This window comes from Oncorhynchus tshawytscha, linkage group LG08, assembly GCF_018296145.1.
Source record: "Oncorhynchus tshawytscha isolate Ot180627B linkage group LG08, Otsh_v2.0, whole genome shotgun sequence".
Classification (NCBI taxonomy): Eukaryota; Metazoa; Chordata; class Actinopteri; order Salmoniformes; family Salmonidae; genus Oncorhynchus; species Oncorhynchus tshawytscha.
Window position 1 is genome coordinate 60800543 of NC_056436.1, and position 23287 is coordinate 60823829.

General features: G+C 46.2%; 1 protein-coding gene across 1 annotated transcript in view; it reads left to right on the forward strand.

Annotated features, from left to right (window-relative positions):
• Positions 1-23287, forward strand: part of LOC112256185 (phospholipid-transporting ATPase IG-like) — a 71004-nt gene that overhangs the window by 27684 nt on the left and 20033 nt on the right. Inside the window, 9 exon segments of the mRNA XM_042325727.1 lie at positions 12729-12809; positions 13939-14046; positions 16087-16198; positions 16201-16214; positions 18257-18345; positions 19314-19364; positions 19749-19813; positions 21195-21276; positions 21507-21657. Coding sequence (XP_042181661.1) covers positions 12729-12809; positions 13939-14046; positions 16087-16198; positions 16201-16214; positions 18257-18345; positions 19314-19364; positions 19749-19813; positions 21195-21276; positions 21507-21657 — 753 coding nt within the window.

Consider the following 23287-nt stretch of genomic DNA (forward strand, 5'->3'; position numbering starts at 1 on the left):
ATACCTGGCATCTCTTCTTGGATGCTAGTTCATCAATGTCTGGGCTCAAGCTCTGAGCTGAAGAAATCCTCAGTATTGAGCGAAGATGTTCATCAGTCAGACGTCTCCTGTGAGTTGTTTTGGTCATCTTCATCGAGGAGAAAAGTTGCTCGCATAGATAAGTGCTGCCGAACATGGAGAGCATCTGAGCAGCTTGGGTGCGGAGCTGAGGCATTGTGTCAGGGATGAACCGTGGAAACTGTGCGGCGCCCACAGCATCATACTTTGACTTCAGCGTGTCGTTGCACTGGAGTTCAATCAGCTCCATTTGGATGTTGGTTGGTGCATTTTCCACATCAACTGCGAAGGGATTACTAAGCAGTTCAAACTTGCATTTCTGGGCATCGAAGTCGGCAAATCGCCGGCTAAACTCAGCGGCGAGAACACTGAGTTTTTCAGCAAACTGTGCGCATGGGAACACGGTGGTAGAGATCTGCGCTTTTATGGATTGGCAGCAGGGAAAATGGCAAGGGTTTCCTTGCAGCATCTGATTCTCCCACAGGCACAGTTTAGTTTTGAAGGCCCTCACTGCAGCGTACATGTCTGTGATGATGCGCCCCCGCCCCTGAAGCTGCAGGTTCAGCGCATCGAGATGGCTCGAGATGTCACAGAGAAAGGCCAGCTCACACAGGAACTTTTGCTCCCGGAGCTCTGCTGTATCCTTCCCTTTGGTTTCCAGGAATTGACATATTTCCTCACGCAGCTCGAAACATCTGTTCAGTACTTTTCCTCTGCTTAGCCATCTCACCTCTGTGTGATACGGCACGTCTGCGTATTCCGAACCACACTCCTCCAGAAAAGATTTAAACTGGCGGTGATTTAGACCTTTGGCTCTTTATAAAGTTAACTACCTGTGTTACTGTGGTCATAACATGTTCCATCTTTAGGGCTTTGGCACACAATGCTTCCTGATGTATGATGCAGTGGTAAACAGTTAGCTCACCTGCACAGTTCTCTTCCCGCATCTTCTCCCGAACCATGCCCACCAGTCCACTCTTTTTACCGCACATCGCTGGCGCACCATCTGTCGTTAATCCAACGAGTTTATCCCACGGCAGCTTTATTTCAGTTACACATTTGGAAACCTCCTCAAAGATTTCCTTTCCTGTGGTTGTGCCATGCATTGATTTGAATCCTAATAGCTCCTCCGTAACATACAGATTTGAGCCATTCCACGGATGAAGACTGACAGCTGAGCAGTATCAGATGCGTCGCAGCTCTCATCCACAGCGAGGGAGAACGCAACAATCTTTTCCCTTTTCCATCAGCTGGTCATACAGATTGGTGGCAAGATCACATGTGCGATCAGCTAATGTGTTCCTGCTCAGGCTCACGTTTGAAAATGCTTGTTTTTTCTCTGGGCTTACAAACCTTCATCATGCACTTTTTCATGAACTCTCCCTCATTAAAGGGCCGGGCTGATTTTGCGATCTCTGCTGCCACTATATAACTAGCCTTTACAGCAGCCTCGCTTTGTGATGTGGCTTTTTTAAACATATTCTGTTGTGAAACCAAACTTCTTTTCATCTCCTCTACTTTCTGGCTCCTTTGAGTCATGTCCAGGTCCTTGTATTTGTCATGGTGTTTCGTTTCATAGTGTCGTCTAATGTTGTACTCCTTACTTACAGCCACGTTGACTCCACAAACAAGACAAACAGGTTTGTCTTTTACATATGTAAACAGATATTCTGCCTCCCACTTGTCCAGAAAGCTCCTGTTTTCTGCCTTTTCGCCATTTTTGGGAAGGGTTAGCTCGCTGACAGTTGTAGCGTCTATGTTGCTATGACTACTGTCACAGAGGAGAGAGCGTTTCTGGGTCCTGTCCTGATTGGCGCGCGAAAACAGCAGAGCATTATGGGATTCGTAGTATTAGTGGTGAATGTGCTGTATAATACCGGCGGGCCAGCTCTAGTAGTAATTTGGTATTGTCTCGCGGGCCAAATATAATTACCCCGCGGGCCAAATTTGGCCCACGGGCCAGAGTTTGACACCCATGCCCTAGATTATTTAGCATTCATTTCTATTGGGCACACCATCTGAAACAGCAAATGTATCCAACATTTGTAGTCACAAGCTTGATAGTCATTGCGTGCTATGAATATAGGACCAAATACTTAACTTTTTATTACTTTACTATATACATATATAATTGCATTTGTCACAGTACTTTAGGTCCAATAAAATAAGGGGGAGTTGGGGCTGGGCAATGTGCCCAACATATTAGATCACTTTTTATTTTTTTTATTTTATTTATTTATTTATTTTGTTTTTTAATATAAGTTGTAAATTTTCTTTGAGTCGTGCGTGACCCCAGGGTGGCAACACATACATTCTAAGTGATTTCAATGGGTCGTTCTCCTTTCTGATTTTGTTTTATACTGTTCAATTCAACTTCAACCCCCAAAAAGTCAATTTTCAGCCATTTTTGCATTTGAGATAATTTCTACCCTGCCATGTAGGGCTGCACGATATGGGCAATTAATCTGGGCCTTATTTTTAACAATGTTGCAATTTGACTTGTGATTTAGAGCAAAACACTTGGAATCATGGGACTATAATGTCTATTCTAATTATGTAGTTAGAATATAATAGTGGGCATTTTTTAATACAGTGTTTGACATGACAACGAATGAGAATGCCAGGGAGGAGTTATTGCGACAGGGTAGGAACTAATGTGTTGATATGCGTTTCCTATAATCTTTGGCTACGTTGAATGTATTCTCTTAGCTACTTCATGTAGCTAACATTATTCTTGCTTTGCGTTTACAACTTTAATTTAGAAGACACTGTTGCACAAACATGTTGATTTAGGTCTACACAATCACTGGTATTATCAGGCTGTATAGCTAATTACGCTTGCCCTTACTCAGTACGTGTATTAGCTAGCTAGCTAGTGATTAGCAGCTAACAAGATTTAGGCCCAACTTGCTAAGAAAAGACAAACTAGCTGTTTGCAGATGTAAGAAACACAAGCTAATAGTGTCATTATAGAATGCTAGTATTTATATTAAGATGCAAAGTGACAACTACAGTGTTGCATATGCTGCATTGACCATGACGCAAGTGTCTCGTGGTTGAGGAACATCAAATGCGCTCCATTAGTGACGGGGCTTAGCTAGGTCTGTGTGGAAAGCGGCATAGAAGGAGTGGAGAGGGATGACTCAAGTAGCGAAGTAAACTATAAAGATGGACGCTACACACTGCGTATCACATTTAACAAACCAAACATTCAAATACCGGTATAGAAGGTAAAAACCAAAACCGGTCCGTTCATCAATACCGGTATATCGCAAAACACGTATACTGCCCAGCAGTAGGGGGAGAATGCACAAAAAGTGTGTATGGAATGGATGGAAATACCCTCAAATTAAAGCTGACAATCTGCAATTTAACCTCAGTCATTGCATAATTTCACATTCAAAGTGCTGGATTACAGAGCCAAAACATGTCACTGTCGGAGCTCGTGAATCGCCCATCATTTGTTGACATTTTTTGCCATTTCGTCCAGCCCTACCCCAACAAGGTTGAAGAGATGCGTTGGTCTTGAACTCTGTTCATTGGTTATTTGATGTCCCCAGCCAACAGCACAGCCTCCTCCATCAGTGTTCTTTACCTATTTTGATTGTCTACCAGTGGGTTCATCTTAGTGTATTGTGTGTGCAGTACATGTACTGGAGTGTGCAGTTAACTAAATATACATAGTGTGTTTGATTTAAGATGAAAGGTTTAAGTGCAGTGTAAACGTGAGTCATGATTTTGTAATCGTGCGTGTCTTGTGTGTGGGTGTGTTTTGGGGTGGTATAGGCTGTGCTCACATGTTTACCCAGCCTGGCGTGTGGCATGCCATTTCTCCACTAATCCAACCTCTCTGGAAGAGAGCCTAACTGTACAGTTCCCCCCACGCAGCCTACCATTATATCACACGGTGTAGCACACACAACCTGCATTCACATCACAGCCAAAAATAAACCCTTTCAATTACCAGAATCCAAACCTCACACAACCCTCCCCCTCCCTTCCCCCTCTTTCTCAGTTAGTGAGTCTCCGTTCAAAGTCCTGCTCTCTTAATCTCTCACTCTCTTATTGAGCTTTTCTTTTTCTCTCCATCTCTCTGTTAACAAGTCTCCCTCTCTCTCCCTTTCCCTCTCCATTAGCAGGTATCTCTCCATTCATCCATCCCAGTTAGTGATGGTCTCCATCTCAGCAGGTTTCTCTCTCCCCGTTTAGTGATGGTCTCTTTCTCTCAGCAGGTCTCTCCCCGTTTAGTGATGGTCTCTATCTCTCTGTTGGTGAGTCTCGCTCTCTGCAGCGAAAGCTGCACCGCTGACGTCAGCAGCCAGGGAGCCCGCTGTACTTCTGAGAGCCTCAAATAGACTCTGGCTGCCTTTTTTATAAGAAAAGCACCACTCGCCTATAAATAGCCCTGCATGCCTTTTGCTGCCTGACTCCTGATCGAATGGGAGCAGATCAGGGGCAGGAGATGGAGGGAGAGAGCGAGGATGAGAGGGCCATTTCCTCCCCTGCCCTGGAATGTGAGTCACTCACACTGACACACTTCTTCCCTGTTTTTCAGTGTCAGATCTCACATCAGTTCTGTGGAGTCGTCTTCTTGACTGACTAGGTCTGAGTGTTTTTGGTGCAGTGTGGAGGAGGCGAGTTTGAGGAATGGGCCTGGTGTTTTGTGGATATTCGGGTGGGATACGGTCTAGTTGTGTGATTCATGTGACATTACCTCTCCTTCCCTCGTACATTTTCTAGACTCCACCAAACTAATAAGGCTGAGGGAAAATGGCCTGCCCCACCTAGGTAATGCTAGGGAGAACATTGGAGTGGTGCTCACTTAATGTATTGTACTAAGTGCATGGGTGCGGAATGTTTGTGTGATATAGTGCCCTCTGTAATGGCCACTTTCTCTGCAGTATTGTGTTCCAAAACTAAATCAGGCCTGGCGGTCGGGTGGGACTGACCGTGTACCGGTCGGGGACAATACTGTCCTCAGCACTTTCAGATGCAGCTAGCCTGGACTGGCTGCATCCAGCCCCTCTACCTACTGGCTTTTATCAATTTATTAGATCGAAAAACAATGTGCTCCTCTGCCCGCTCCCACCCAACATCCATCACCTATGGGGCCGGGAGGCAGCATTAGTTACAGCTGCTTTCTGCTGAATAGACCTGAATAGACTTTTACTGAGTGTGGTGAGGGTCAGGGCTTGGCCGGGATAGGAGAGTGGATCGGTGGGAGATATTCAATAAAACTTCATCAGATGGAACCGGCGGGTCCACTGAGGAGTCTTTAACACCTGGGTCCACACAGCTCCACATATTCTACTGAAGTGTTTTCTCTTTCTGTCTGGAAACACCTGGAGCTGTAGAAGAGGCAAGGGTGGTTTCACTGTTTCTCTCTTCTTTTGAGTCCCAGGGAGAGAAACAATGCAGGGTCTGTTCCCTATTTTTCCTGATTCTGCATTCTGGCTGAAGGTTCAATGTGCCCCAGTCCATCTCTGCCTTTTTTTATAATAGATTTCTTAACTGTAATCACAGCAGTCTCAGCTGCTTTAGCGCTTAGCCTGGTGGTGTGTGTACGTTAATCTCAATAAATCGACCCATTTTGCTCTAACGATAAATAAATAAACATGTTATGCACAGTTCCGTTACATTAGCGGCAGGGCTCTAGACTCTCCAGTGCCAAGTAAGACATTAAATAAGTTAGCTATTTCATCAAGCATATTCAGGGAATGCATGATAAATATTTTGATATGCAACATATCAGTCAAAATAGGATCATGTATGATCAGATTTATTTAGAAATTAATTTGCCTGCATGTTTTGTGTGGATATTAGCCTAGCCTATATGCTACATAATTTACAACCTGAGGAAGTGGGAACTCAAAACACGTTAGCTAGATTGTCAACTGTAATATGATATTGTTGCTAGATGACTACAGTGCATTCAGAAAGTATGCATGCCCCTTTTCCACATTCTGTTACGTTACACCCTTATTCTAAAAAAATGTTTTTTAATGATTCAATCTACACACAATACCCCATAATAAGAACGTGAAGAATGTCTATAAACAGTGTTGTAGTGATGTGCACATAAATATGGGTTGTATTTACAATAGTGTTTGTTCTTCACTGGTTGCCCGTGTGATCATCCTTGATGTTTCTACAATGTGATTGGAGTCCACCTGTGGTAAATTAAAATTGATTGGACATGATTTGGAAAGGCGCACACCTTTCTATGTAAGGTCCCACAGTTGACAGTGCATGTCAGAGAAAAAACTAAGCCATGAGGTTGAAGGAATTGTCCGTAGAGCTCAGAGACCGGATTGTTTCGAGGCACAGGGGAAGGGTACCAAAAAACATCTGCAGCATTTGAAGGTCCCCAAGAACACCGTGGCCTACATTATTAAATGGAAGAAGTTTGGAACCACCACCAAGACTCTTCCTAGAGCTAGCCGCCCGGCCAAACTGAGCAATCGGGGAGACCGGGAGGGGACCAAGAACCCGATGGTCACTCTGACATAGATCCATAGAACCTTCCAGAAGGACAACAATCTCTGCAGCACTCCACCTATCTGGCCTTTTATAGTAGAGTGGCCAGATGGAAGCCACTCCTCAGTAAAAGGCACATGTAGTCTATTCACTGAAACTACCTACCTAAGCAAACTTGCTTCGTAAGAGGGCAATATCGGTGTCAGTCTTTTTCGGTTTGTCGTCACAGCTCTGTTGTACGTGCAGTATCAGTCAAAGGTTTGGACACACCTAGTCATTGAAGGGTTTTTCTTTTTTACTATTTTCTACATTGTATAATAATAGTGAAGACTAACTCCTAACCCCTAGCCTAGCTAATGTTAGCGTGCTAGCTAGAATTGGTCAAATGTAATGTCTAGCAAATTGGTAAAATATTGTACTTTTTGCAAATTCGTAACAGGTAATATGAATTGTAATATATCATACGAAATGGGTGATGGACATTCCCAGATGAATACAGATCATATGAAATGTGAAATATGCTACTAAATGGAGTGTCTTGGATTTACGTGCATAAGGTGTCATCGTATCCCCACAGATCAAATTAATTTCAACAGTACAGTCCACTAGTATGCTGCACTAGTGTAAAATGTCACTATTGTATATGATTTGTATATTAACATATCTGGGTCATTTATACTTTAAAAAAAACTTTTTTAACATTATTTATTGAATATTCGAAATATACAATATACTAGCAGTGAAGCCGCTCAATAACTACATCATACCAGTCATCGAACAGATTCCCATTCAGAGCTACACACAATCATCCAGGGTCAATGCCCTGCTCAAGGGCATGTTGACCGATCTACCACCAGGCCAAAAAACGTGAACCCGAACCCTCCAGGTGGGCCCTATTACATGTGTGTTCTTGTATGTGTTTATTTGAATGAGAGTGTGTGTATATGCATGTGTACAAACACCTGCACGGCATCAGCCTCAGGCAAACTGGCATAAGTTGTAAAAACACTGCCACTTAGTGTCATTCAAATATACTTATTATGATTTATTTAGACTTTAAAAAAAATGTATCTTGGCACGATGGTCACACAGCAACTCCACTCCCACTTGTCTCCAATTCCACATATCAACCCTCAGCTTCTCTCAGCCCATCCCGTCTATGTCTGCTGGCCACCCACTTCGGGTTTCTAAGCAACACATCTTTCAACTATACTGTGTGATGTTTAACATACAATTTCAATCTATCTAATCGAATAGAATCCACAAATTGCGAGTTGAATATAAATACTTTTACTAAGAGTATTAGTAATTGACTGACCCGGTCTCTCCAGATCTCCTAACAGTACTATTTCTAGGGTCAATTTTAGATCAATGCTATGCATTTTCAGCCATTCCTGAACCTGTGACCGGAAACAGGCTACCTGAGGGCAATACCAACATAAATGGTCTATTGATTCTGTATCCTCACAACAAAATCTGCAGAGCTTTGATGATTTTATGCCCCAAATATTCAACATTGTGTTGGTGGCAAGAATTCTATGTAATTTTAGCTGAAAAGCACGAAGTCTTGAATCTTGCGTTGTTTTATATATCAACTCATACACCCTGTACCATGGAATCAGTACATCAAACATCTCTTCCCAACTATTTTGTATTCTGTATGGCACAGTTGTCAACATCCTGGTCCTCAAATGAAACTGGTATACTTTCCTATTTATGCTATTTTTATTCCTCTGCCAGTTTTGATCCTTTACATTGGGCAGACAGACCAGTTTTCTACCCCCTCCCGCTGCCACCCGCCTCCATTTTTGGGGCAATTCTGTAATCAATTGGTTGTGAACTCTTGGATTGAGCAGACCTTCCCGTACAATTCTGATAACTCCATGATGGACATAACTCTACCATTCCAATTTACAATATAATTTAAGAACAAAAATCCCCTTTTCAAACAACTTTCCCATAAATACAGGTATTTTATCAACCAGCACATTTGAGTTCAGCTGTAATATTTGTTCTATCTTTTCAGGGGGATGAAATTGTAGCCAGCTCTGCAATGCTCGTTTGAAAAAGATACTTTTTTTCAAAGTATCATTTTCAATTAATCGAAAATGAAACATGGCAATCTGCACAAAGGCAAAAAGGCCAATTTTAAACAATGGATGAGCTTTTCTTAGTAATTTACTTGAGAGCCATTTAGGGTTCAAATAAAACTTTTGAATGAGTGAAGCTTTTAGAGGGAGCTTTCGTGCTTTTATATTTAATCATCTCAACCCACCCAATTAATTTTCATTATATAGATAGGCACGTTTTATTTTGTCTGGTTTAGCTTCCCAGATTAAGTGAAATATTTTATGCTCATATGATTTGAAAAATGAATCATCAGGAGTAGGCAGCGCCATAAGTAAGTGCGTAAACTGAGATATGACTAAGGAGTTAATCGGGGCAATTTTTCCATAAATAGACAGGTATTTACCTCTCCATGGTTGTAGGATCTTGTCTATTTTTACCAGTTTTCTATTGAAATTCATTGTGGAGAGCTATTTATCTTTTGTGATATGAATACCGCGTATGTTTACTTCACTATCAGCCCATTTTAAAGTTAAACTGCAGGGTAATGTAAAAGTTGTACTTTTTTAAGGATCCAATATGTAATATTGTACATTTATCATAATTAGGTTTTAGTCCAGAGTACAGAAAAGTTATCTAGATGAGACATTGCAGGGATCTAGCTTGCGGACTTAATATAAAACTTGAGTCATCGGCATACATGGACACCTTTGTTTTTAAGCCTTGGATTTCTAATCCTCTAAGGTTGTTATTGGATCTGATTTTAATTGGTAGCATTTCGATGGCCATAACGAATAGATATGGTGACAGCGAACACCCTTGTTTAACTCCTCTTGACAATTCAAAACTCTCTGAGAAGTAGCCGTTATTTACTATTTTACACCTGGGGTTTCTACACATTATTTTTACCCATTTTATAAGAGAATTTCCGAACTTGAAAAAAATCTGGGCATTTATAAATCAAATCCATTCTTACTTTATCAAATGCCTTTTCAAAATCGGCTATAAATACCATTCCTGGCTTCTTATGTTTCATGGTGTTCTTTTATTTCTAGAAGCTGTCGTATATTATTTCCAATGTATTGTCCATGTAAAAAACCTGTCTGATAAGGATGAACAATACCTGGTAAAACCCATCTATTTCTGAGTGCTGTGTTTTCCTAGTATTTTTGCATCACAGCATTGAAGTGTAAGGGGCCTCCAGTTTTTTAGATAGACTGGGTCTTTATATTTGCAATCTGGGTCTTGTTCCTGCTGAGTACCTGACAGACTATAGGAGTAGTTAAAACAATCTAACAATGGAGCTTTTAGTATATTAAAAAATACTTGATATACCTTTACCGGTATGCCATCAAGCCCTGGGGGGTTTCCAGACTGAAAGGATTTAATAGCCTCAAAGTTCTTCCTCTGTAATTTGGCCTTCGCACTGATCTTTCTGTACATTTGTTAATTTTCAATTTTTTTATATTATTTGGAAAGAATTCCTTACCATAATCTTCATTCAGTGGGAAAGGATGAGACGGAAAAGAGAAACATCTGCCTAAAATAATTAGCTTCCTCTTTTAAAATATCATTCAGAGAATCATAGATGACTCCGTTTTCAGTAACGAGTTTCTGCAAATTATTTTTGTTAGCGTTCCTGTATTGGAGATTCAGGAATTTTGTGACATTTTTCTCCATTTATACTTTACAACATCTATTTTCTTTGACCTGAAACAAATATAATTGTATGAGCTATGTGATGCATCTCTGTTCTGGCGTTTTTGTACCCCTCTACTATGTAGTGAGATGGGGGCAGTCCCGTCCCAGAAAGGCAGTCCATTCTGCATGCCTTGTTGACTTTTGTGCGTTGCAAACTTAGCTAGCTCATCAACCAGTATTTTCTTTGTCATTTCTGCACGATGGCACTTATTAAAGTCTTGAATCTCATAGGGACGTCACTGTCACCACTGCTCATCTAGCTAGCCACTTAGCCAGCAGGGTTGCATCAGTTTCTTTTAGACTATAGTTAGCTAGGTAGCTAACGCTAACTGATTATCATGTAGCAGCCTCTGCTAACGTCCCTAGCATGCTAACATTAGCTAGCTAGCTAGCTAAAAATCAAGCAAATGGTACTGAGATCAAGACAAAATCATGTTTCGACATTGTATCGGCTATGTTGTGGTTGTTTTTTGCTTCTTTTTTTTGAGCTTAGTATATTGCATATCATATTCTTGCCATTTAACTCTGATTTATCTTATGGCATGCATCTAATCTGGTTTCGGCATTAGAAAATTAGTGAATTCCCAAATTCCTGTGAGATACTGCGAGAATTTGAGAATTCAATGTACTTCCGGGAAGCTTAGGTTATGGACACGCCGCCTATCTCTGTAGTGCATTTGATGGAGTTTTCAAAACAAATGGCCACTGGATTTATGCAAATAATCATGATTCTGCCAGGTAGGCATAGGCTACTTTGTAGTTACCTTTTAATTGCCTTTCCATCTACCTGAAGACAGTTAGGCTATCATTAGCATCTCTAACGGCTATACAAAGTGGTACTGTAGACATATATATTCCCTACGTGCACTGCACACACACACACACACACACAGGGGCATTCAAAGTAATGTGAATTAATCACGATAATAAAAAAGCAAATTGTGAACCAATAACGAACATGCCCCGGTCAAAAAAATGGCACTGTTGCCCTTGCATCGATGTTAGTTAATGTTACCAACACCGGATAGGTGTAAGGTGTGGTTTTACAGGGTAGACCATAGTAGTACAGGGCCCCTGGAGCAAATTGGAGTTAAGTGCCTTGCTCAAGGGCACATTGACAGATTTTCCACTTTGTCGCCTCAGGTATTCGAAGCCGCGACCTTTCGGTTACTGGCCCAACGCTTTAACCTCTAGACTAACTGCTGCCCTGCGTATGTGAGCGGAAGAGTGAGGCTGTGTTAGTGGGGAAGCAGCATGTTCCTCATTGTCAGTCCTCTCACAGGAAAGCAGGAGAACACCAGACCGAGAGGGCTCACAACATGTCTCCTGCTCCTGCCTCAGAGGATGCCTATCTGACAGCGTGTACAGCTCATGCTCCGAATGACAAATAAGAGCCACTCTGTGCACACTGGTGTGTACGTGTGTGTGTTCCGTAACACAGGCCACTTGCTCAGTGGAAGCCCCGGTGGTGAGAGCCTTTTGCGTGCTGCAGGATCAGGGGAGAGTGGGTAAAATCTGTCTTGTGACAGCATTAAGAGGCTACACAGCACATTCTCTCTCTCACACACACACACACACAATTACACAATCGTTGCATGTTGTTGGGGGCTGTTTTTGCTGGTAAGCTTTTGGCTCGTAGCTTCAGTCAGGCGGTGTTCCTGAGCCACTGGTTGTTTGGGATTACCTGATTGGCCCTGTGTAGGCATGCTCTTTAGGATCATTAGTGGTTCAGGTTCCTGTATGTACACACACACACACACCAGATTCCTGTACAGCCCCCGGCCTGCGGTGGAGGACTGCTCTCAGCAGCCCAGCAGGAGAGGAGAGCTTGCTCAGTGGTCTGCGACGTTGGCACCAGAACCAGGCAGGCGGCAGGCACCAGCCCCTGTGTGTGCAGATTAAATACCACAGTGGCCCTGGCCCTCTTGATTAGATGTCCTGCAGGTCCAAGCTGCTTGGGTTCTCCTCCCACTCTGTCTCGGTATGAAATGTCTCATGCCCCTCTGTTGGACCAGAGAGATTAGGCGGGTGCACACACACACACACACACACACACACACACACAATACAACCTGCATTGATGTGGGAGTGCTTGCTGAACCTTAACCACATTGCATCATGTAATTGAGGAATCTGTCATAACTTGTCCAACTTTATTTTCCCATTCAGTGTATTTTTATTTAAGAAATGGTCTTGTTCAGTACAGGAGTCATTTCCAACTCCCGAGACGGAGTTGTCTGCATTCCGTACGTTGTAGTCGAGATAGGACTTATGACCTAGTCAGTGTTAACGACTATCTACATTTTAGTATATAGGCTACCATTACAATTAGTCGACTAGTTATTAGAGCTAGTAGTACATTTTATCATAAGACTTCATGAACGGGATTGTATAGTCCGTAAAGTTTCTGGTGTTCTCTCCTACAGGTGATCGTAGACACCCCCACCAGCCCAGTCACTAGTGGCCTACCTCTGTTCTTTGTCATCACTGTCACAGCCATCAAACAGGTAAGAAATGGCAGCACTGTCCCCTTTGACCTCCCCCAATAGATATAGAATTACTAGAACCGGCATCCCCATTCTGAGGGGCCTTTCACGTTCTAGTGACTCTATTTCTGTGGCTCTCCATGCGTCTCCACCACCTCTCTTCCATGTTAAACATTTGTTTTCCCTTTCTGTAAAAGTAAATCTTTGGGGGTGTGAAGTATGGAATCGTTGTCTATGGTATTGTCATAGCCAAAGTAATGCTGGCTATGCGATGGTGATTTTTTTTTTAAAGAGAAGGGGAACGTTGTCTTGGAACATGACCAAACGGTACTATAGTCGCTAGTATAGAAACAAATGATCAGAGGAGTGTCTTTTCTGTTGAAGCGTGTCCAAGCTTTTAGATGTATTGTTTTAGGAATAGGCTTTTCTGGTGGCCTGCTGCTAGGGCTTTTTGAAATGCACAATGGAGGGTGGACTTCCTTCCAAAAATATATATGGGGGACACTGATAGCGGCTAGCGATGCTGCTGCTGCATTTAGCCAGGCTTTGAAGTGGGACACAAGGGGAGGCTCTGTAGACTGGGTTAGGTGAGCCCTGCAGTCAGTCCCTTATAAAAAGGACTTTGTAGCTCCCTCTCTCTGTCCATCCACCTACCACCCACTCTTTCCTCCTCCTGTTTCATCCCTGCATCATCCCGAGCTCCCGAGTGGCGCAGCGGTCTAAGGCACTCCATCTCAGTTCTCGGGGTGTAACTACAGACCCTGGTTTGTTTCCAGGCTGTATCACAACTGGCCGTGATTGGGGAGTCCCATAGGGCGGCGCACAATTGGCCCAGCGTCGTTAGGGTTTGGCCGGGGTAGGCCGTCATTGTAAATAAGAATTTGTTCTTAACTGACTTGATAAAATCCCTCCCTCCCTCTGGCATCTTTCTTCCTCTATCCCTGTTACCCTGACCTCTGACACTGACTATCTATTTGCCCTCTCTTCATGTCCCATTTCACTCTCGCTTACCCTCTTCCCTCCCTCTCCAACTACTGCTCTCTCTTCTCCCCATCTTTCTTTCTCCCTCCTTACTTCTCTCTCTCTCTCTCTCTCTCCCACCCTCTCTCCTCCCCTCTCACCTCCCCTCTTCTCCCGCCATCGCTCTCAGGGCTATGAGGACTGGCTGCGGCACAAGGCAGATAATGAGGTGAATAAGTACCTGGTGACAGTGCTGGAGGACGGCCGGAGAGCATGCAAGGAGAGCGAGAAGATCAAGGTACCTTTTGGCAAGCTGCGCCTCGGTCAAGTTCCCCAGAAATAAATATCCCCTTAGGGACATGGGGGTTGGGAGGGAGAGGTAATTGGCATCTTGGCATGTTCTTGTATGGCTCTATGGTATGGTAATCCCAAGTAGGTGATGCAGAATGGAGGAAGATGATACATTTCAGTCAAAACATTGAGGACACCTGCTCTTTCCGTGACAGAGTTGAATCCCGGTGAAAGCTATGATCCCTTATTGAGGTCACTTGTTAAATCCACTTCAATCAGTCTAGATGAAGTGGAGGAGACTGGTTAAAGAAGGCTTTTTAAGCCTTGAGACATGGATTGTGTGTGTGCCATTCAGTGGGTGAATGGGCAAGATACAGTTGAAGTTGGAAGTTTACGTTCACTTAGGTTGGAGTCATTAAAACTAGTTTTTCAGCCACTCCACAAATTTCTTGTTAACAGGCTATAGTTTTGGCAAGTTGTTTAGGACATCTACTTCGTGCATGACACAAGTTAGTTTTCCAACAATTGTTTACAGACAGATTATTTCACTTACAATTCACTGTATCCCAATTCCAGTGGGTCAGAAGTTTACATACACTAAGTTGACTGTGCCTTTTAAACAGCTTGAAATCTGCCAAGACCTCAGATAAAACATTGTAGACCTCCACAAGTCTGGTTCATCCTTGGGAGCAATTTCCAATCTCCTGAAGGTACCACGTTCATCTGTACACACAATAGTACGCAAGTATAAACACCATGGGACCACGCAGTCGTCATACCGCTCAGGAAGGTGGCGCGTTCTGTCTCCTAGAGATGAGCGTACTTTGGTGCGTTAAGTGCAAATCAATACCAGAACAACAGCAAAGGACCTTGTGAAGATGCTGGAGGAAACGGGTACAAAAGTATCTATATCCACAGTAAAACGAGTCCTATATCGACATAACCTGAACAGCCCCTCAGAAAGGAAGAAGCCACTGCTCCAAAACCGCCATTATAAAAGCCAGACTACGGTTTGCAATTGCACATGGGGACAAAGATCGCACATTTTGGAGAAATGTTCTCTGGTCTGATGAAACAAAAATATAACTGTTTGGCCATAATGATCATTGTTATGTTTGGAGGAAAAAGGGGAATGTTTGCAAGCCCAAGAACACCATCCCAACCTTGAAGCACGGGGGTGGCAGCATCATGTTGTGGGGGTGCTTTGCTGCAGGAGGGACTGGTGCACTTCACAAAATAGATGGCATCATGAGGCTGGAAAATTATGTGGATATATTGAAGCAACATCTCAAGACATCTGTCAGGAAAGCTTGGTCGCAATGACCCCAAGCATACTTCCAAAGTTGTGCCAAAATGGCTTAAGGACAGCAAGGTCTAAAGGTCTAATTCTATAGAAGATTTGTGTGCAGAACTGAAAAACATGTGTGAGCAATGAGGCCGACAAACCTGACTCAGTTTCACCAGCTCTGTCAGGAGGAATGGCCCAAAATTCACCCAACTTATTGTGGGAAGCTTGTGGGAGGCTACCTGAAACGTTTGACCCAACAATTCAAAGGCAATGCTACCAAATACTAATTGAGTGTATGTAAACTTCTGACCCACTGGGAATGTGATGAAAGAAATTTAAAGCTGAAATAAATAATTCTCTCTACTATTATTCTGACATTTCACATTCTTAAAATAAAGTGGTGAACCTAACTGAACCAAGACAGGGAATTTTAACCAAGACCGGTGTATGTGAGCTTCCGGCTTCAACTGTAAAAATGAAAGGGGGTACAACCCAATATTAGGAAGGTGGTGTTAATGTTTTGTACACTGAGTGTAGCTTCACAAACCCAAATCAACCCCTAGACCTCCCTAGGCACTTTTGTAGATCTGAGAAGATATGACAGGTTTAAGCAACTTGGTTACAGCCCCAACATGCCCTCTGATAGGATGGTGGAAGTGTCACCATTTGTTTATACCAAACAAATCCACAAGGGCCTAGGGACTATGGGTGGAATTGGCATGGTCCTCTGTATGGACCTGATGTATTCTGTTCCTCTAGGTTGGGGATGTGGTGGAGGTGGTTGAGGATGAGACCTTTCCCTGTGACCTCATCCTGCTACAGTCCAGCCGGGAGGACGAGACCTGCTTTGTCACCACGGCCAGTCTGGACGGGAGTCCAACCATAAGGTGGAGTGCTGCTACAGTAACGCTAGAATCACTGTGTCATTGAGACGTATCATCATGGCAGACGTGGGGGGCTTTGGCATCGCTTCCAATCTGCCATCACTCCCTTCCTCTCCATCACCCTTCACTCAAATCCATCGACGGTGTGTGCCTGCTCGTGTGTGTGTGCCTGCTCGTGTGTGTGTGCCTGCTCGTGTGTGTGTGCCTGCTCGTGTGTGTGTGCCTGCTCGTGTGTGTGTGCCTGCTCGTGTGTGTGTGCCTGCTCGTGTGTGTGTGCCTGCTCGTGTGTGTGTGCCTGCTCGTGTGTGTGTGTGCCTGCTCGTGTGTGTGTGCCTGCTCGTGTGTGTGTGCCTGCTCGTGTGTGTGTGCCTGCTCGTGTGTGTGTGCCTGCTCGTGTGTGTGTGCCTGCTCGTGTGTGTGTGCCTGCTCGTGTGTGTGTGCCTGCTCGTGTGTGTGTGCCTGCTCGTGTGTGTGTGCCTGCTCGTGTGTGTGTGCCTGCTCGTGTGTGTGTGCCTGCTCGTGTGTGTGTGCCTGCTCGTGTGTGTGTGCCTGCTCGTGTGTGTGTGCCTGCTCGTGTGTGTGTGCCTGCTCGTGTGTGTGTGCCTGCTCGTGTGTGTGTGCCTGCTCGTGTGTGTGTGCCTGCTCGTGTGTGTGTGCCTGCTCGTGTGTGTGTGCCTGCTCGTGTGTGTGTGTGCCTGCTCGTGTGTGTGTGTGCCTGCTCGTGTGTGTGTGTGTGTGCCTGCTCGTGTGTGTGTGTGTGTGCCTGCTCGTGTGTGTGTGTGTGTGCCTGCTCGTGTGTGTGTGTGTGCCTGCTCGTGTGTGTGTGTGTGCCTGCTCGTGTGTGTGTGTGTGCCTGCTCGTGTGTGTGTGTGCCTGCTCGTGTGTGTGTGTGCCTGCTCGTGTGTGTGTGCCTGCTCGTGTGTGTGTGCCTGCTCGTGTGTGTGTGCCTGCTCGTGTGTGTGTGCCTGCTCGTGTGTGTGTGTGCCTGCTCGTGTGTGTGTGCCTGCTCGTGTGTGTGTGCCTGCTCGTGTGTGTGTGCCTGCTCGTGTGTGTGTGCCTGCTCGTGTGTGTGTGCCTGCTCGTGTGTGTGTGCCTGCTCGTGTGTGTGTGCCTGCTCGTGTGTGTGTGCCTGCTCGTGTGTGTGTGCCTGCTCGTGTGTGTGTGCCTGCTCGTGTGTGTGTGCCTGCTCGTGTGTGTGTGCCTGCTCGTGTGTGTGTGCCTGCTCGTGTGTGTGTGCCTGCTCGTGTGTGTGTGCCTGCTCGTGTGTGTGTGCCTGCTCGTGTGTGTGTGCCTGCTCGTGTGTGTGTGCCTGCTCGTGTGTGTGTGCCTGCTCGTGTGTGTGTGCCTGCTCGTGTGTGTGTGCCTGCTCGTGTGTGTGTGTGCCTGCTCGTGTGTGTGTGTGCCTGCTCGTGTGTGTGTGTGCCTGCTCGTGTGTGTGTGTGCCTGCTCGTGTGTGTGTGTGCCTGCTCGTGTGTGTGTGTGCCTGCTCGTGTGTGTGTGTGCCTGCTCGTGTGTGTGTGTGCCTGCTCGTGTGTGTGTGTGCCTGCTCGTGTGTGTGTGTGCCTGCTCGTGTGTGTGTGTGCCTGCTCGTGTGTGTGTGTGCCTGCTCGTGTGTGTGCCTGCTCGTGTGTGTGTGTGCCTGCTCGTGTGTGTGTGTGCCTGCTCGTGTGTGTGTGTGCCTGCTCGTGTGTGTGTGTGCCTGCTCGTGTGTGTGTGTGCCTGCTCGTGTGTGTGTGTGCCTGCTCGTGTGTGTGTGCCTGCTCGCGTGTGTGTGCCTGCTCGCGTGTGTGTGCCTGCTCGCGTGTGTGTGCCTGCTCGCGTGTGTGTGCCTGCTCGCGTGCGTGTGCGCCTGCTCGCGTGCGTGTGCGCCTGCTCGCGTGCGTGTGCGCCTGCTCGCGTGCGTGTGCGCCTGCTCGTGTGCGTGTGCGCCTGCTCGTGTGCGCCTGCTCGTGTGTGCGTGTCTGCCATTATGGGGTGGTGTTTTTAGAGAGCTGCAGTGATGACCTGAAATATTTGGCACTCACTCTCTCCTGGATCTGTCTCAGACACACTACACAGTGCCAGACACGGAGAGGAACCTGGAGTCTCTCAGCGCCACCATCGAGTGCGAGCAGCCGCAGCCTGACCTCTACAAGTAGGCTATGAATCCTTTTGCACTTCTTCCCCCCTGTCCATACAAAAAAGCTACAACTGATCGTTGACCGATCGTTTGTGAATCTGCTCCCTGGACCGTAAAAGCACACTGGTTTTACTTTAGGGGTTTGCAGTTTAATCAACTGTCAATTAGGATGCCATTTTGATAGCTGCAGTGTCATTACGTTGAGTGTTGGCAGGCTATACGCTAGATCTATCTCTCTGACATATTGTTATGAAAGATGTTAGACTGTTAGTAAACCTGATTTGTGGATGAGACTGGCCAGGAATTGAAGGGAAAGTTCAGTTAGATTTGGCCCAAGCTGAGGAACAGACCCAGTTGTTTGCACAGCTGTATCCTATCCATAAACCTAGTGGTTTGGCGCCACCTATGGCCAAGGAGCTACCATTACAGGACAGTTGGGCGTTTGACATCAATGACGTTTCAGACGTCCTAAGGAGCTGAAGACGCCAGATGCTGCTCCTTTTCACAATCAATAAAACAGAGTGGTGGTGCCAGCGTGCATTCGGACAAACCACCAGTCATTAGCTCTTCATTGGTACAGTCCCTGCAAAGTCCTGGTGGTCAGCATATGGGGTTGTGATTAGTTTGACGTCTAACTAGTTCCTGTGCTTCCTGGTGGTATTAGTCATCACTGTGTGTTTTTAATATCAGAAAGTATTTTTCTAGCCCATTCCACAGTTAATTCAATTCAGGTCCACTGTGAGATGTACATCAAAGGAGGTTGGTGGCACCTTAATTGGGGAGGACGGGCTCCTGGTAATGACTGGAGCGGAATAGGGGGAATGGTATCAAATACATCAACATGGTTTCCAGGTGTTTGGTGCCATTTCATTCACTCTGTTCCAGACATTATGAGCCGCCTCCTCTCAGCAGCCTCCTGTGATGTACATGTATGTTACTGCTATTGGGTGGGGCAGTGCACTCATGCGTGTCTGTGTCTGTAGATTTGTGGGGCGTATGCACATCTACAGGAACAACCAGGAACCTGCTGTGAGGTAAGTCCACCACTCCCCCTATTGGTTCCTCTCAACCCTACCTCCCCCCTCAGTCTAAAAAAAACCAACTCAAAACAGTCTCTTAAGCACTCTGTCTTTTCCCTTTGCATTACCATCAAATCATTATTTCATTGATCCATAACGCCAAACGGGCATTAAAGTAAAGCCGAACCTGGCACAGACTCCGGGCAGTGCTTCGAAAGCGCTCTCGGAAGCATTTGTCACCGGGCCGGTTTGTAATGGTCTTTATAAAAAATGTTTTGTGTCCTGTCCGTTAAGGGTAGTAGTCATTTTAGAGAGTGCTAGTGTGCCACTAAAAGAACGGAACGGTCTTGGTGTTTTTAGTTTTGTGACCGTATTTTCTCAATGTGTGGTGTTCTTTAGGTCTTTGGGTCCAGAGAATCTCCTCCTGAAAGGTGCTACCTTGAAGAACACTCAGAAGATATATGGTGAGTTACGGGACATTGTTTAATGCAATTAAGGGTTTGAATGACCCTCAGTGCTGGTGTCAGCGTGTGAGACTATCCTGACCACTCTGTCTCTCTCTCTGCTGTCTCCGTCTCTCTGTCTCTGCTGTCTCCGTCTCTCTCTCTGCTGTCTCCGTCTCTCTCTCTCTCTCTGCTGTCTCCGTCTCTCTCTCTCTGCTGTCTCCGTCTCTCTCTCTCTGCTGTCTCCGTCTCTCGCTCTCTCTGCTGTCTCCGTCTCTCGCTCTCTCTGCTGTTTCCGTCTCTCGCTCTCTGCTGTTTCCGTCTCTCGCTCTCTGCTGTTTCCGTCTCTCGCTCTCTGCTGTCTCCGTCTCTCGCTCTCTCTGCTGTTTCCGTCTCTCGCTCTCTGCTGTTTCCGTCTCTCGCTCTCTGCTGTTTCCGTCTCTCTCTCTCTGCTGTCTCCGTCTCTCGCTCTCTGCTGTTTCCGTCTCTCTCTCTCTGCTGTCTCCGTCTCTCTCTCTCTGCTGTCTCCGTCTCTCTCTCTCTGCTGTCTCCGTCTCTCTCTCTCTCTGCTGTCTCCGTCTCTCGCTCTCTGCTGTCTCCGTCTCGCTCTCTGCTGTCTCCGTCTCTCGCTCTCTGCTGTTTCCGTCTCTCTCTCTCTGCTGTCTCCGTCTCTCTCTCTCTGCTGTCTCCGTCTCTCTCTCTCTCTGCTGTTTCCGTCTCTCGCTCTCTGCTGTTTCTGTCTCTCTCTCTCTGCTGTCTCCGTCTCTCTCTCTCTGCTGTTTCCGTCTCTCTCTCTCTGCTGTCTCCGTCTCTCTCTCTCTGCTGTCTCCGTCTCTCGCTCTCTCTGCTGTCTCCGTCTCTCGCTCTCTCTGCTGTCTCCGTCTCTCGCTCTCTCTGCTGTCTCCGTCTCTCGCTCTCTCTGCTGTCTCCGTCTCTCTCTCTCTGCTGTCTCCGTCTCTCGCTCTCTGCTGTTTCCGTCTCTCTCTCTCTGCTGTCTCCGTCTCTCGCTCTCTCTGCTGTCTCCGTCTCTCGCTCTCTCTGCTGTCTCCGTCTCTCTCTCTGCTGTCTCCGTCTCTCTCTCTGCTGTCTCCGTCTCTCTCTCTCTGCTGTCTCCGTCTCTCTCTCTCTGCTGTCTCCGTCTCTCTCTCTCTCTGCTGTCTCCGTCTCTCTCTCTCTGCTGTCTCCGTCTCTCTCTCTCTGCTGTCTCCGTCTCTCTCTCTCTGCTGTCTCCGTCTCTCTCTCTCTGCTGTCTCCGTCTCTCGCTCTCTGCTGTCTCCGTCTCTCGCTCTCTGCTGTCTCCGTCTCTCGCTCTCTGCTGTCTCCGTCTCTCGCTCTCTGCTGTCTCCGTCTCTCGCTCTCTGCTGTCTCCGTCTCTCGCTCTCTGCTGTCTCCGTCTCTCTAGGTGTGGCAGTTTACTCAGGCATGGAGACCAAGATGGCTCTGAACTACCAGGGGAAGTCCCAGAAGCGCTCTGCGGTGGAGAAGTAAGGAGAGTCAAAGAGAATTACACAAAAGGAGAAGCAGATCATTGAAGGAGGGGCTATATTTTCAGTTTAGCCACAGGGGAACAATGATCAATTGTATGATGCTGGGGTAGTTAAAGTCCATTCACATTGATATCAGGGGGATATTGAGATGGATATATAGTAACTGTTTCTCAGTGGATGTATATTCTGTGTTGCCCATGGAAGATTGGTTATGACTCCTGTTTCAGGTCTATCAATGCCTTCCTGCTGGTGTACCTGTGCATCCTGGTGAGCAAGGCCCTGGTGTGCACCACGCTCAAGTATGTGTGGCAGAACCGACCAGGCCAGGACGAGCCCTGGTACAACCAGAAGACGCAAAAGGAGAAAGATACCAACCTGGTGAGGCCTTCTCAGCTGTTCCGTACTTCTGTGTGATCACGCTTTCCGTAGCCGATGTGAGCGAGACCTTTAAACCAGTCAATATTCACAAGGCCGCGGGGCCAGACGGATTACCAGGATGTGTACGCCGAACATGCGCTAACCAACTGGCTAGTGTCTTCACTGACATTTTTGACATCTCTGTCCGAGTCTGTAATACCAACATATTTCAGGCAGACCGCCATAGTCCCTGTGCCCAAGAACACGAAGGTAACCTGCCTAAATGACTACCGACTGATAGCACTCACGTCTGTAACCATGAAGTGCTTTAAATGGCTCACATCAACACCATTATCCCAGAAACCCTAGACCCACTCCAATTCACATACCGCCCCAACAGATCCACAGATGATGCAATCACACTCCACACTGCCCTTTCCCACCTGGACAAGAGGAACACCTATGTGAGAATGCTGTTCATTGACAACAGCTCAGTGTTCAACATCATAGTACCCACAAAGCTCATCACTAAGCGAAGGACACTGGGACTAAACACCTCCCTCTGCAACTGGATCCCGGACTTCCAGACGGCCAGCACCCAGGTGGTAAGGGTAGGTAACAACACATCTGCCACGCTGATCCTCAACACTGTGGCCCCTCGGTTGCATGCTTAGTCCCTTCTTGTACTCCCTGTTCACCCACGACTGCGTGGCCAAACACGACTCCAACACCATCATTAAGTTTGCTGACGACACAACAGTGGTAGGCCTGATCAGAGACGGGGCAGTGTGGTGCCTGGATAACAACCTCTACCTCAGTGTGAGCAAGACAAAGGAGCTGATTGTGGACTACAGGAAAAGGAGAGCCAAACAGGCCCCCATTAACATCGACGGGGCTGCAGTGAAGCGGGTCGAGAGTTTCAAGTTCCTTGATGTCCACATCACCAGCAAACTGTCATGGTCCAAACACACCAATACAGTCGAGCAGGGGGCACGACAACACCTTTTCCCCTTCAGGAGACCGAAAAGATTTGGCATGGGTCCTCAGATCCTCAAAAGGTTCTACAGCTGCACCATCGAGAGCTTCCTGACCGGTTGCATCAGCGCCTGGTATGGCAACTGCTCGGCATCTGACCGTAAGGCGCTTCACAGGGTAGTGCGAACAGCCCAGTACATCACTGGGACCAAGCTCCCTGCCATCCAGGACCTCAAAAATAAGAGGTTTCAGAGGAAGACCGAAATAATTGTCAAGACTCCAGTCACCCAAGTCATACTGTTCTCTCTGCTACCGCACGGCAAGCGGTACCGGAGTGCCACATCTAGGTCCAAAAGGCTCCTTAACAGCTTCTACCCCCAAGCCATAAGACTGCTGAACAATTAATCAAATGGCCACCCAGACAATTTATACCCCCCTTTGTTTTTACACTGCTGCTACTTGCTGTTTATTATCTATGCAGTCACTTTACCTTAACTAAACTGTACCCCGCACATTGACTCTGTAGCGGTACCCCCTGTATATACAGTGGGGCAAAAAAGTATTTAGTCAGCCACCAATTGTGCAAGTTCTCCCACTTAAACAGATGAGGCCTGTAATTTTCATCATAGGTACACTTCAACTATGACAGACAAAATGAGAGAAAAAAAATCCAGAA